The sequence below is a fragment of the Filicampus tigris genome, chromosome 16, assembly GCF_054856515.1.
Source record: "Filicampus tigris isolate MCC_2025a chromosome 16, RoL_Ftig_1.0, whole genome shotgun sequence".
Lineage (NCBI taxonomy): Eukaryota > Metazoa > Chordata > Actinopteri > Syngnathiformes > Syngnathidae > Filicampus > Filicampus tigris.
This window is the reverse complement of record NC_141232.1, coordinates 9,511,183-9,524,558: the sequence shown is the minus strand read 5'-3', so window position 1 is coordinate 9,524,558 and position 13,376 is coordinate 9,511,183. Positions and strand designations below refer to the sequence as shown.

At 39.3% G+C, this 13,376-nt stretch overlaps 1 protein-coding gene across 1 annotated transcript; it reads left to right on the top strand.

The window, feature by feature from the left end:
• The first annotated feature begins 846 nt into the window (after positions 1-846).
• Positions 847-11,918, top strand: LOC147134586 (uncharacterized). The gene is made up of 15 exons (XM_086056161.1): positions 847-908; positions 2,504-2,797; positions 3,463-3,798; positions 3,888-4,205; positions 4,296-4,680; positions 6,478-6,494; positions 6,838-7,176; positions 7,279-7,572; positions 7,660-7,971; positions 8,045-8,329; positions 8,412-8,738; positions 9,286-9,606; positions 10,602-10,889; positions 10,996-11,144; positions 11,287-11,918. The coding sequence occupies exons 2-15, from the start codon at positions 2,536-2,538 to the stop codon at positions 11,293-11,295; spliced, it is 3,642 nt and encodes a 1,213-aa protein (XP_085912287.1). The 5' UTR covers positions 847-908; positions 2,504-2,535; the 3' UTR covers positions 11,296-11,918.
• The last annotated feature ends 1,458 nt before the right edge of the window (positions 11,919-13,376 follow it).

Below are 13,376 nucleotides of genomic sequence, written 5' to 3'. Positions count from 1 at the left end.
GAGAGAGAAATGTCAGCTTGTTTTTATTTTCCAAATTTTCTAAAACAGAGAAATAATAATGATTTACTTTTAGCCTTTAATAATCGTTCCATACGTCATAAACCCTAAAAAGCATTAATATATAAAGTGCTTGATATCCTGTCAGAATTGAGAGGTTTTGTAGGGATGGTGGCAAAAGGTGGAGGTGCCAACTGCGGGGGAGCAGGGAAGTAAAGCAGGATGATGGTAAATAAATACATAAATAAATAAATAAATAAATAAATAAATAAATAAATAAATAGCAAAAAGGCAAACAAAGTATCAAAATACTGTACTGACTGAACAAAGAGACAAGGAGGTGTACCTGAACAGGACCCAAACGGCTGGAAAGACCTGATTGGTTGACACAATGGACTGGGCCGATGAGAACACATAATGAGCAAGACAAGGCATGAAAAAAGGCACTCAAGGGAATCATGACAAAACAAAGTCAAACTAATCAAATTCACATCAAATTGTTAACTGCCTTGTGGACTTAAGTTTGCAAATATCCTTTTCGGTGAATAAGTAACAGATGCTTCCATATAGAAGGAGTTCCTTGGCCTTAGAGTTCGTGATTCTTGGTCAATAAACCCATTCATTCCGCCACCTTTGAGGTTTGTGAGCCTGGTGAACATTTAGGTGCCTTGTCCAAGTGGCAGAAAAACGTTTTCACTAACTGTTGGTTTAAACACAATCCAGATGCCAGGAAATCAACATCTCAAGGGAGGTGATTGTGAAACACAGTATAGGACTATTTGAGGAACTAGTTTTCCTGTATCCATTTTTTTCAAATGTGATGGTATTTGCATTGGCAACAGAAAACACCGTTTCACTGTGCGGATACTTTGACTACTGGGGTAAAGGAACCCAAGTCACAGTTACATCTGGTAAGTAATAATTGATCTTTTATATCTGAAAAAGTGCCTTGAAGGTTTTTGTATTACATTGCGCTTGTTTTTGAACATTGTGACGGTGGTTTTGACTACTGGGGTAAAGGAACCCAGGTCACAGTTATGGCAGGTAAGTAAAAAATGTTTTGTGACTGGAAACTAACTTACAAAATATTGACTTAATAGGATGTTTTGTTACATAGTTAATGTGTTATTATAATTCTTTCTCATTGATGGGGAAATGAATGTAAGGCATAATAACAAATGGTAAGTACTGAATGCCAGTTTTTGTTTTTTGGTGCCATTTTATTATAATTTTAAGCATTGCTGATAAGTGAGTAATATCAAGTAGTCTGTTGGACAGTGGAAATGTGGGATTTTTTTTTCGCCTAATGATTTTTTAATGAACTATACATTGTATTTTGAGTAGGTTTGTCATACAACAGATTTTTGGTTTGTCATACAACAGACGTTTTTGTGTCATTTGTATCCATTCATTTTCAATCCGCACTAGTGAAATTAAGGCAAGAAAATGACCGGTATGTTAGTTTTATAAATGACACATTAATGATATTGTTTAAGTGTGAATTCAAACGGGCTCAATGTTGAAAAGTTTACTTGATTTTGGAGAAATGACAAGCACATCGTTTGGCTATATATCGTCTATTGCCGGGTCTCATAAGTATAAATAAGTCATAAGTTTCATAGGTTTTTCTAAGAAATTGTTTTTATTGTACCTTGAGTAAAATGTCAGTTTATAAATGTTTTCCAATCTTTGTTCTGTCTTATACAGAACAGTTTTTTGTTGATCTATTTCCACAATGTGCTGTGAATGATTTTTTTTTTTTTTTTTAATTCTAAAGCAGAGAATAATATGCGATGCTAAAAATTACTCAAGTGTAATTTTCTTACATACTATTAGTATGGTATTGGTTTCATTGAATTATATAATATAACCATGTCACAAGGATATTATAGTTAACGAAAACTGACAAAATAACTCAAATTCAAAGCGAAAAAACATTCTTGTTAACGGACAAATAAAAGTATGAATGCTTTTTAGGAAACGAAAACTAACTGAAAACAAATCTTACATTTTTTAAACTAAATAAAACTAACTATAATTACAGCAAAAACGTTTTTCATTTTCATCGTTGTCATAATATCATATATGAGCTTTCAGGATTAATTTAAATTTAATTACATTTTTTGGGGAGTTGCTATACAGACAAAGAAAGTCATTTGAGATTTATAGTTTACTTTATTATACAATATATAGTGACCTTTTTTGAAAACGTTGCACTCGACAAACATTTCATACATTAAAAAAAGCTCAAACTACTACTAAAACTGAGAACAACTAAACTAAAATAAAGCATTTTCTTAAAAATAAAAACCAAGAAGCTTGCTGAAAAACTGCCGGGTAATTAAAAAAAAAAAAAAAAAAAAAAAAGGAAATGTAATGTATAATGAAAAATGAAAAATTGTTATAACACTGCCACGTCATCATATCTGTCTAACCTATGTCGCGATCATTTTGCAAGTATTACATTTCGACAAATTTAACAACACAATTCCTTTTCTTTTGCCAGGTTCACCGATCAAACCGACCGTCTTTCCTTTGATGCAATGCGGCTCTGGAGCCACATTCAGTCTTGGCTGTCTCGCCACTGGCTTCACACCCTCTCCGCTGACCTTCACCTGGAGCAAAGACGGAAGCGCCTTGACTGACTTTATTCAGTATCCTTCAGTAGAGAACAACAACCTCTACACGGGAGTCAGTCAAATCCAAGTGAGGAGAGAGGACTGGGAGAACAGAGCCAAATTCCGATGTGTTGCCAAACATTCAACCACAGATGTTGAAGTGATGATCACCAACACAGAAGGTAATACATTGTTGTTTTTTTTTAACAAATATTCTTATAGGTGGTTTTGAATAGATGTCTCACAAGTTCACAAAATGTTTAATATTGAAAGATTCATTAGAACAAATCAGAACAATCCAAATAAACACAATGGTAGACAGCATGTTGGACGACACTAACAGCAATTGTCGCTCAATTAAATAGCACTACATTTCCAGATTTTTTCAAAACAGATTCCATCGGTGTCGGTTCTAAAAAAAAAACAGTGAGGTGGGAAGGAATGGCTGGAATGCTCGTTGCGCAGCTGCTGACTCTGCCGCATCTGTCAAAAAAAAAGAATCATTGCACTATTTTCTTGCTTTTTGCATCTCACTGCATCAGCATTAGAGTGTGAATAACTTTAATTTACGCTCGCTTGCCTCAGTGTGGATACTGTATATGCAAACGCGCACATGGAAAGTCGTAGATAAATATCCATATTTATGAGTAAAAGTATATCTTTCCATCTGCCGAAGTCGTAAGATGTTTGTAAAACTCCCAAAGAAGAATTTGTGCTCACTATCATGTCTGCTTGTGCATATATAGTATTTGTCGTCTTGTCTCGGCTCTCTATCAGCGCTGCTTGTGCATCGATGCGTAGCCTTGTCTCGCGCAAACATATATTTGCCACTATGTTTGTTTTTCAGAGACAGAAGCCTACAGGTTGCCAATTCTTAAAGTGTTGGCCTCTCCCGATGGCCAAGATGAGGCCTCCTTTGCCTGCTTTGCCAAAGATTTTTCCCCAAATGTTTACGGCTTCAAATGGCTGAAAAACGGACACGACATCTCCAACAGAATAGACGAAATCAAGACTCATTCTGAGGCCAGAAAGGGCGCAGATGGAACAACACTTTACAGTGCCGCAAGCTTTCTCATGCTCAAGTCCAACCAGTGGTCACCTGACACCAACATAACGTGCGAATTTAAAGGGAAAGGCGCACAGGGAGATGTTTCGGTCAAGTCATATGTCACCCACAAGTCTGGTGAGAACATTTCTGCTTTTTCTTTGAAATGAAGTACATTCTTTACAGCGGGCCTCAATAAAAATGTTGCTAAATTGTCATTTGAACAGATGAGGGATTACCTGAAGCGGATGTCAACATAAAGATCACAGGCCCCACAATGGAGCAGATGTTTTTACGTAAAAAGGGAACTGTAATATGTGAAGTCAAAGTCAGCAGGCCGTCTGTGCAGAGTATTTCATGGGAGAACCAGGACGGGAAGAACATGGCTGGTACCTTAGTATCGCCCTCAGCAGGCCAAACAGGCGTATTTCGCACTCTGCTTGACATTACGTATGACGAATGGAGAACTGGGATCAAGCGCAACTGCGTTGTGCTGCGTCCAGATAGGGCGGGTACAGTAAAGAAATCCTACGAAAGAGATATCGGTAAGAAATCTTTCATTCTCAAGCAGAGGTTTGTGTTTGTGTCCTTTATTGTGCCATGAGATTGCACATGTTGTCGTGTCCTTCTTGCAGGTAAACCATTGCAGCGTCCTACACTTTTTATGATGGCTCCTGTGGAACAGAGTAAAACAGACACGGTCACCCTGACTTGCTTTGCAAAAGACTTCTTCCCTCATGAGGTTCTGGTGTCTTGGCTTATTGATGATGAGCCAATCAACTCCACCTACATTCACAGTAGCACCGCACCTGTAGAAAACCAAGGCTCATATTCAGTCTATGGCCAGTTAACGCTCAGCCTTGAGGAGTGGCAAAGATTTGATGTGGTCTATAGCTGTATCCTTTACCACGAATCTCTGGCCACCACTTCCAATGTCATTGTCAGGTCCATAACGTACACATCCGCCAAAACGAATATGGCCAACTTCACCGTGAACGACCCTGAATTGTGCAAGACTCAGTAGACGTCTTCTGTGTCTCTCTGCCTTCTCTTCTTTGCCCTTTAATGTTTGCTGCTTGTTAATCAACATTTTGTCCTGTCTTTAAATGCAGATTTAAAATCCAAATAAAAAAAAAAAATCACATTGCAACTGTTGTATGTCGCAAGCTGTCCATGTTGTCTTTATTTTTTAGCATACATTTATTGTTGGATGTGACTTGGAGAATCACTAATGCAACACATATTTCAGTATGTTGGACTTTTAACACGTTCATATTTGTAATATTTTTGAGGGAAATAGTACATTTACAATATTCGTGTGACTTTTCTTTGTGCACGTCTTCTTCCTCTCCTGGGTCTTGCTGCCCAAACAAAGCAAAAGAGAATTCATATTTTAAGATCAAACACTATCTGGTGGGGTCTTTTGTCAATTATAAATGCACATATATATATATATATATATATATATATATATATATATTTATTATTATTTTTTTTTTTCGATAAGTCATACATGCCCCACAAATAATGGAGTCTTTCAAGAGCAGCTCAGGGTCTCCAGTCTTATTTTAATGAAAAAAAAAGAACAAATCGGAATTTTATGAAGACATGTTAGGCATTTTAACACACGGTAGCAGCTGACTCTTTTAAAGATTTATGAGGTAATGAAACACAACATGTTGTCAAGGAACAACAGTCTGGTAATTGTTCGATGTGTTATTGTTTAAAATGGCACATATTTTATTCCACACTTTAACGGAAATAATAATGTATATCCATTAGACATCCTCGTGGAGACAAACCACCAATGGAACAATGACGTGGACGCAGAGCAAGATAACATGGGACACACAGCGCTCACCTTCATCCTCCTCTTCCTCATCACACTGCTGTTCAGCATTGGAACAACTGTTTTCAAGGTAATACGATATTGTAACACTGTATAAACTTTAAAAATCCAGCAATACGATACAATTATATCACAACAGAGCTTTATGATTATGAATATATACAGTGGGTATAAACAGTCTATAACCCCAGTTAAAATGCCGGGTTTTCATGATATGATAAAATGAGTCCAAGGTAAATCATTTCAAAACGTTCTACACCAGTGCCTCTGATTAACCTTACGTAGAGTGCAGCTGTTCTAGTGGGCTTTTCCTGACACATCTTACAACACAAACCATGGTGTGCGGAGAGCTCCCACAGCAGCGGGTGTGTACACTTGCGCAACCACAAAACATTGTTTATTTTTACACCCCCTCTCTAAAAGATTTCATTTTTTTTCACTTGAATTGTACAGGTTATAAAAAACATCAAATTGGCACATTGGTAGAAAAAGTTTAGAAATGTTTTATCCTGGTCTCGTTTCTTTATGTCACAAAATCCCAGCATTTAAAAAGGGGTGTGTAGACTTTTTTTTTTTTTTTTACAGTATACCCACTCTGTATATACTGTATGTACATATATTCATACAATTATTAGGCCAAGTTGTATTATTAGATGAATGTTTATTGTCTTCATTTTGTTTTCAGGTCAAATGAAAAAACGAACCAGCTTTTGTATGTAAAAAATGTCTCCTAAATGCACACTATATTTACCATGTAAGTAATGCGTGTTTATTTCCACAACTGACTTCTTTACATTTGAAAAAATAATAATAAATATCAAAATGATATGAACGGGAATATTTCTTTTGTATTTCTTTGTAAAATATTCACACCGTGTCAGCACCTGGATTCAACAGACTGTTAAAAAGGCTTGAGATTTGAATAACGTATTTAAATGTGTTTGTCACAACCGTGTGAGTGTCATCAGGCCTCCTCACACCTGCTGTCAGTCACGCACAGTTCCTCCTGGCCATGTTTCACTTCTGTTTGCTGCTTTTTTCGGTATGCTTGTGTGCTATTTTTTTTTTTGTCTTCAATGCTTTCACCTGCTGCTTGTGCTGATGCCTCTGCTTACGCATGGCAGCTCCATTTCCACCTGACTGTTAGACACCAGACACTGTCAAAGTAAAAGTCTCTGCCTTCTAAAACCAAAGACATCAGTTTTAGAGTAGAGGCAACAATCTGAAGGTATGTACGACTTATTTACAGCAAACGTAGAAATGCCCACATTTCAACACCGACTAGAGAAAGAAGTGAAGTTAAAATGAAACACTGACTGTATTTTCAGTTTCAGCAAAGAGTACTGTGCCTCCAGCCAAGACTCCAGACATGACATTGTATCCACTGTGGGAGGATAAATTCGGAGAGCCCACCGTCAAACTTTTGTGCATCATAAGTGGTTTCTTTCCGGACACACTGAGCGTTGAGTGGCTGCAGGATGACCAAAAGGTATCTGCCGTGCGGACCACCACCAGGAAATTTCAGAGTGTGGTGGAAAAAGCCCAAACCTTCACTCTCATCAGTGAGATTGAGCCAACTGTGAAAGAGTGGAAAAGTGGCTCAGATTTTACATGCAGGTCAATTCAAAACCAAAAAGAGATCAAAAAGTCCATCAGTATTTGTGAAAGTACGTACAAAATATGTCTGTAGTCTCTCATCAAATCAACATATTATCATGAATTAATGACAGTCACGTTGGTAACGACGAACACGCGATGTCTTCCGGCAGCACAGGCCAACAGCCCTCCTTCTATTCATGTGGAGCTTCCCGGCTTCAAGGCTGTCATGATGGAAACATCGGAAGTGAAAGCGATATGTTCGGTGCGCACCGCATTGGATGCCGTTGTTACGTTGCTGGCGGAGGGCAAAGCAGCCACTTATGACCAAGTGAGCCAGTACAACAACGCGTCACACATCATCAGTAATCTGACAGTGTCGGTAGATCTTTGGAAACAAATGAAGAGTGTGAAATGTAAAGTGGAGCATCGCTGCTTCTCAGCCATTGAGACCGTACCCGTGTCAGGTAGGAGGCATGAGTGAAACCAACATGGTTCTGCGAGTAAAGCACCTGCCGGATTGAAGACTGTTGTTGTCCTATCTGATCACCTAGAATCTGCTGTGAGCACTCCGTCAGTTGTGATCAGGAGATCTCTCGCCGATTTGCAGGAGAAAGACAGTACTGTGTTCGAATGTGACGTCACGCAACTCGATGCCGTCGACCTCTACGTCAACCTTCAGGCCAATGCCGTGGATATTTCTGACAAACACTATGTTGCGCTCTCACAAGTCCCAGGCCCGCATTCCATCAGTCCACATTTCAGCATACCAAAGTCAGTCATGACGAATGGCTCGCGTTTCACCTGTAAAGTCAACCAAGGCTTCTCCAGCATCTTCCACTCAAAACCCATTGACAACATTTTCGGTGAGAGGCTAATTCGAGCGAACCGCTTTCATGCTGACGTGTTATGCCTTATCAGTATGTCATCTTTTATCAGTGGAGCCATCAGTGGAGCTCTTTCTGGCCCCCAGCGAAGAGTCAAAACCACAGAGACTGCTATGCTCTGGATGGGGCTTTAATCCCCAAATAACATGGCTCACCGGTTCTCAGCAAAGACCCCCATCAACGAGCGACATCAGCATGAGTGCGGATGGACGTGTGGCTGTAGCCAGCCAACTGGACGTAGAACAAGAAGAATGGCAAACTCGGAAAACATTCACTTGTGAAGTGTCCGACAGATGGCTGAGTAAAAATGTCAGAAAAAACATCAACTACTGCTCAGGTAAATGCTTCATTATATTATCATAATCCACCAAATTGAATAATATTGTTTCTACAAATATCGAGTCAATGTATTTTTACAGTAATCCCAGCATCATCTCAAAAAGTTGGAGTATATATTCAAGGACCGCCACTCACAGAGTCAGAGCAGAGGGCTCAAGTGACCGTCACTTGTCTTTTGGTCGGCGTTCATCTTGATGATTTCTCCGTCTCCTGGGAAGTAGATGGGAAGAATTATTCCCACAATTCCCATACGGAGAAACCGACCAGTCACGCCAATGGCACAGAGTCCCTTCGGAGCTTCCTCAATGTGTTAGCAAGTGACTGGGATGCATTTAAGCAAGTGTCTTGCGAGGGAAAACACAAATGTTCCGACCAGGGATACGAGGGCCGTGTAAGCAAAAGTAAAGGTATTGTGGTATTGTTTTCTGCGATTGCAATCTTAAAGTAGAAGTCAACCTAAACATTTTTTTTCAAGAATATGTTCTATGCAAGACCACTAGTTGAAACAAGGCATTCTGATAAATATTTCGTTTCTGGAATAAGAGTTAATCCACTCGTTTTCAGCCATCTCTGTGGGCGGCCATTTTGTCACTTCTGTCGAATGAAAATGACATCACAACTACTCAGGACTTAGATAAAGACCAAGCACAGCTGACCTGTTTTCTGAAGCTGAGCCGCGATTGGTCGTTACCTGAGCCCTGAGTAGTTGTGGTGTCATTTTCAGTCGACAGAAATAACAAAATGGCCACCCCCGGAGATGGTTAAAAGGGGTGGCTTTTGCTGCTTAACTCATATTCCACAAATGCAATATCAATCAGAATGCCATGTTTCAACTAGTGGACCTGCTGGGAACATATTCTTGAAAAAAATATATGTTTGGGTTGATTTCTTTCACATTATTGAATTGCCACCAAAGCATTAACATTGACCATATCTGTCTTTGTGTTCCTCCAGATTTGATTCCACCAACAGTGCGCATAATACCGCCTACCATCTCTGAGCTGTCTACCTCCGATGAAATCACACTTACGTGCCTGGTTTCTGGATTTTTCCCAGATAACAAGATAGTGTACTGGGAGAAAGATGGCCAAAGACTTCCATCTGTTTCATACACCAACAGCCCTTCGTGGAAATACAGCAGCAATAGTGGCACTTTCTCAATGAGCAGCAGACTAAATGTATCAAAAAGTGAGGACCGGGGATCCAGCTATTCTTGTTCTGTCAGACATGAGTCATCTCAAGCACCTCTTAAAAGCACAATTGAGGATGTGTTTGGTGAGTTCAAATTGACCCTTTGTCAAATCGGATATTGGTGTGCAGCGGTGCCTTGATTTGCGAGTGCTCCAACCTCCGAGTTTTTCAAGTTACGAGCAGTATTTTCTGATGATAATTTTTTGCTTTGGATTGTGAGCCAACATTTCTAATCACATATGACTTCAGATATGCCGCTGCTTGAGTGAAGTGAAAAAAATGCTCAGCTCAGTTATCTACAAACCCCGATTCCAAATAAGTTGAGACGTTGTCTCCATATGGCGCCACATATTTTCAATGGCAGTCAGGTCTGGAGAGCTGGCAGGCCAGTCTAGTACTTGTGCTCTTTTACTACGAAGCCACACTGTTTAAAATGTGTCGAATGTGACTCGGCATTGTCTTGCTGAAATAATGAAAAAGTCGTTTCTTGGATGGCAGTATATGTTTGTATGTTTCAGCATTATTAGTGCCTTCACAGATGTGGAAGTTATCCATGTCATGGACACTAACACGCCCACATACCAACATACAAAAGATGCTGGCTTTTGAAATTGGTCCTTTTTCTCTTTGGGTCAGAAATCCATGATTTTCCAAAACAATTTGAAAAGTGGACTCATCAGACCACAGTACACTTTCCCGCTTTGCTAGCTCCCACAGAAGCTGGTGGTGTGTCTGGGTGTTGGTGATATATAGCTGTCGCTTTGCATTTCAGAGTTTAAATTTGCATTTGTAGAACACTTTTAACCACCAAATATGTTTATGAATGCACGTGGCAGTATCCTTTACACAATAATGCCGTTTTTTAATGCAGTGCCACCTGAGGGATTGAAGATCACAGGCATTCAATGTTGGTTTTTGGTCTTGCCGCTTACATGCAGAGACTTCTCCAGATTCCCTGAATCGTTTGATGATATTTTGGACCGCAGATAATGAAAACCCTAAATTCCTTGCAATTGTATGTTGAGAAATCTTGTTCTGAAACGGTTGGACCGTTTCATCATGCGATTCTTATGTTCCAGCCGTAGTCACTCCCAGCAAACCTTCAGCCAACTTGCTGCGGGGTTCAGGTGAACTTGTGTGCCTGGTGTTTGGCTTCAGTCCAGCATTCATTGACGTCTCCTGGTTTCTTGATGACATCAATGAGCTGTCTTACTTCAACACCAGTCAACCCAGCAGAGGCCCCGATGGAAAGTTCAGCATCCAGAGCCGCCTTCGCCTGTCCCAAGTCAACCTGTTACCTGGGGCGGTCCACACTTGCAGGGTTACACATGTAACCGTCACACTGACCTTGAATGTCACTAATCCAGGTACTAATTAGATGATCTGTGACTGTCCTGCGCATTGATCAAAGAACACATTTTGCACTTTATTTTATAAAGCCATGCCATAATCACATTTTTAATTTTTCTTCAGTGATTCTACCGGATTGCAATGTATTGGACGATATTGCTGATGCAGTTGTTCATCATGATATCAATGTGGAAAGCTGGTATATGTCTGCCACATTTCTTGTGCTTTTTCTCATCTCTACCATCTATGGTGTCTTGGCAACCCTGGTTAAGGTGAGTTACATCAGATTACTGATTTAATACTTAAATCATCCTCATACAGATTTTGGCATATGATCTTGATGTACCGTAATTCTTAGTAAACGTGTATAATAATAACCTGACTTTCTCTTCCCTTCCTTCTTTTCTCCTTTAGATTAAATAGTTCAGAACTGATGCTACTGAATTCTACTAACATGGATCCTTTGCTGATTGCTGACTACTTAACTATCAATCTGTGTTCCGTATCATGTTACTGTAACACTGGTTTTATTGTTGATCTGAACAAAGTTTGGCATACTTGCTATGCCGCACTGATATTCTGCAAGTCAAAAGCGGAAATTGTAATTCACTGATACTGTACATTTGGGTGAGAGATGGCGTCGCCAAGACAATATGCCAAAGAAATAAATTAATCTGGGACTACATTTACCAGCCGCATTGTCATGACAACTCGTATCCAATGCAAACGCTCTATAAAATATTCTGCCTTTAGAAATATAGTAATATGAATAACCTATAATTAATGCTCAGTTTTTGTTGACACTGTCAAGACAAACATTTCACATTTTTCTTTTTTATTGTACATGCAGTTTACAGTAGTGTTGACCTAAACGGCATGAAACTGATATTTGTTCCGTTCCTAATATTTCGTTCCTAATATTCGCTTGTAACAAATTGAGAAAACCGAGATACTAGACAAAACTTTGATTACAATACAGTACAGTTCTACACTATGGCAATAATAAATATGTTATTAAAGTCATTCCTCTTTGCCCGTATCAGAAATTTGAACATTATTGCCTTTGCAAAGACACATTTAGATCTAGATATTGTAGTGGAAATCATTATTTGGTGCAAGTTGATCACCAACGTTGGGGCTTGTGGGTGGAAAATGGTAGTCAATACCAGTGCATACCATAGCAATCCCCGAGCTACGTGGATGGCATCAGAGAAAAAAAAAATAGCAAGCTGCAAATATTATTAGTTTGGTTTATGGTTGTTTTTTAAATTGAGAATTATAACGTTTTTGAATTGAGAATAATAACACAGAACCTAACAGAAACACAGCCTCAGTTATTCTATAAGTAACCACTAGAGTGAGCCAAAGCTTAACTGCATTGGTGGCTTGAAAAGCTTCATGAGAAAGGCTCACTTGAGAAGCAAAATAGAAAATAATGTAAGGCCTTAACCGGTCCTACTCTGGAGTATAAAGAGAAACAATCACTTGAAAATCAAGAGATTAGTTTTCTCTTCTTTCCAATGCTCACGTACGTAAACACAAGTTTGCACACACTCCCATTATGTATACACTGTCTGTGTTTTGTGTATATGGTGGGTTTAAGGAATTTCCATCAGGGAGGGATGACACTCGGCTCATCCAGCATCACTATTGGCTACTTCTGGAATTATTTGACTCTGTCTGTGAATGATTGGCTGTGGACCTGAGGGAGCCAGCCCAAATCGCTGACGCTGTTGCTGGGATGTGGACACAGCACACGGATGCCAGCCTAACTGCCAAGGGGCCGGCAATTGGGAAGCATGGCATCAGGCCCACCAGGCTGCCTGAGACTGGGTCACTGTCTAGGAGAACTGTAATGTTCCATCCTCAGAACAATCTGAACTTTGATTGGCCATCTTTCTGAGTCGATATAAAACAAGGAAACCCAATGCGTTTCTCTATCGAGACTAATGTAAATGTCCTACGGAGGGAGGAAGGTTCTGCAAAGTGTCCAGTGACCAACATTAATGGCTCTGGTTCGTCTCATTCCATCAGTGTGGCACCTGCAAGTCAAAGTTTGTTTTGAATTTCGTTAACTATCTTATTGATCATCTAGCAGACTGCTTAGAAAAAAACGTTTCAATTTATGTTTATGGTAAATGAACGTTCATTTCTATTTGTTCATTATTTGTCTGTATCTGCCTCGACCTGAAAAGTTTTGGGAAACTGTTTAATATACTGTACACACTGTCACCAAAATAGTGCCCGCACTCACCAGGTAGCCCCAAAGGACCACATACATGAGTAGCCTGGCTGGCCTGTTCTAAAAATAGCTTACCAGTGATGGAACACTGTGATATCTTATGAATATTGTAACAGTGATCATATATGAAAATGTAAACACTGGCAGAGATTTCTAGAAGTAAAGCATGGCTTATTGATATATTTATACTTATATATTTTTACTACCATGTCAAATCATTGTTGATAGTTATCATAAGGGATCATTGATCTGTGTCTTCACA

What these genes read in the sequence shown, in the direction of transcription:
- LOC147134586 (XM_086056161.1), top strand. Translation starts at nt 2,536, where the DNA reads ATGCAATGCGGCTCTGGAGCCACATTCAGTCTTGGCTGTCTCGCCACT. An exon ending in CACAATTGAGGATGTGTTTG is followed by an intron (nt 9,607 to 10,601) that starts GTGAGTTCAAAT and finishes CTTATGTTCCAG; the next exon opens with CCGTAGTCACTCCCAGCAAA. An exon ending in CTTGAATGTCACTAATCCAG is followed by an intron (nt 10,890 to 10,995) that starts GTACTAATTAGA and finishes ATTTTTCTTCAG; the next exon opens with TGATTCTACCGGATTGCAAT.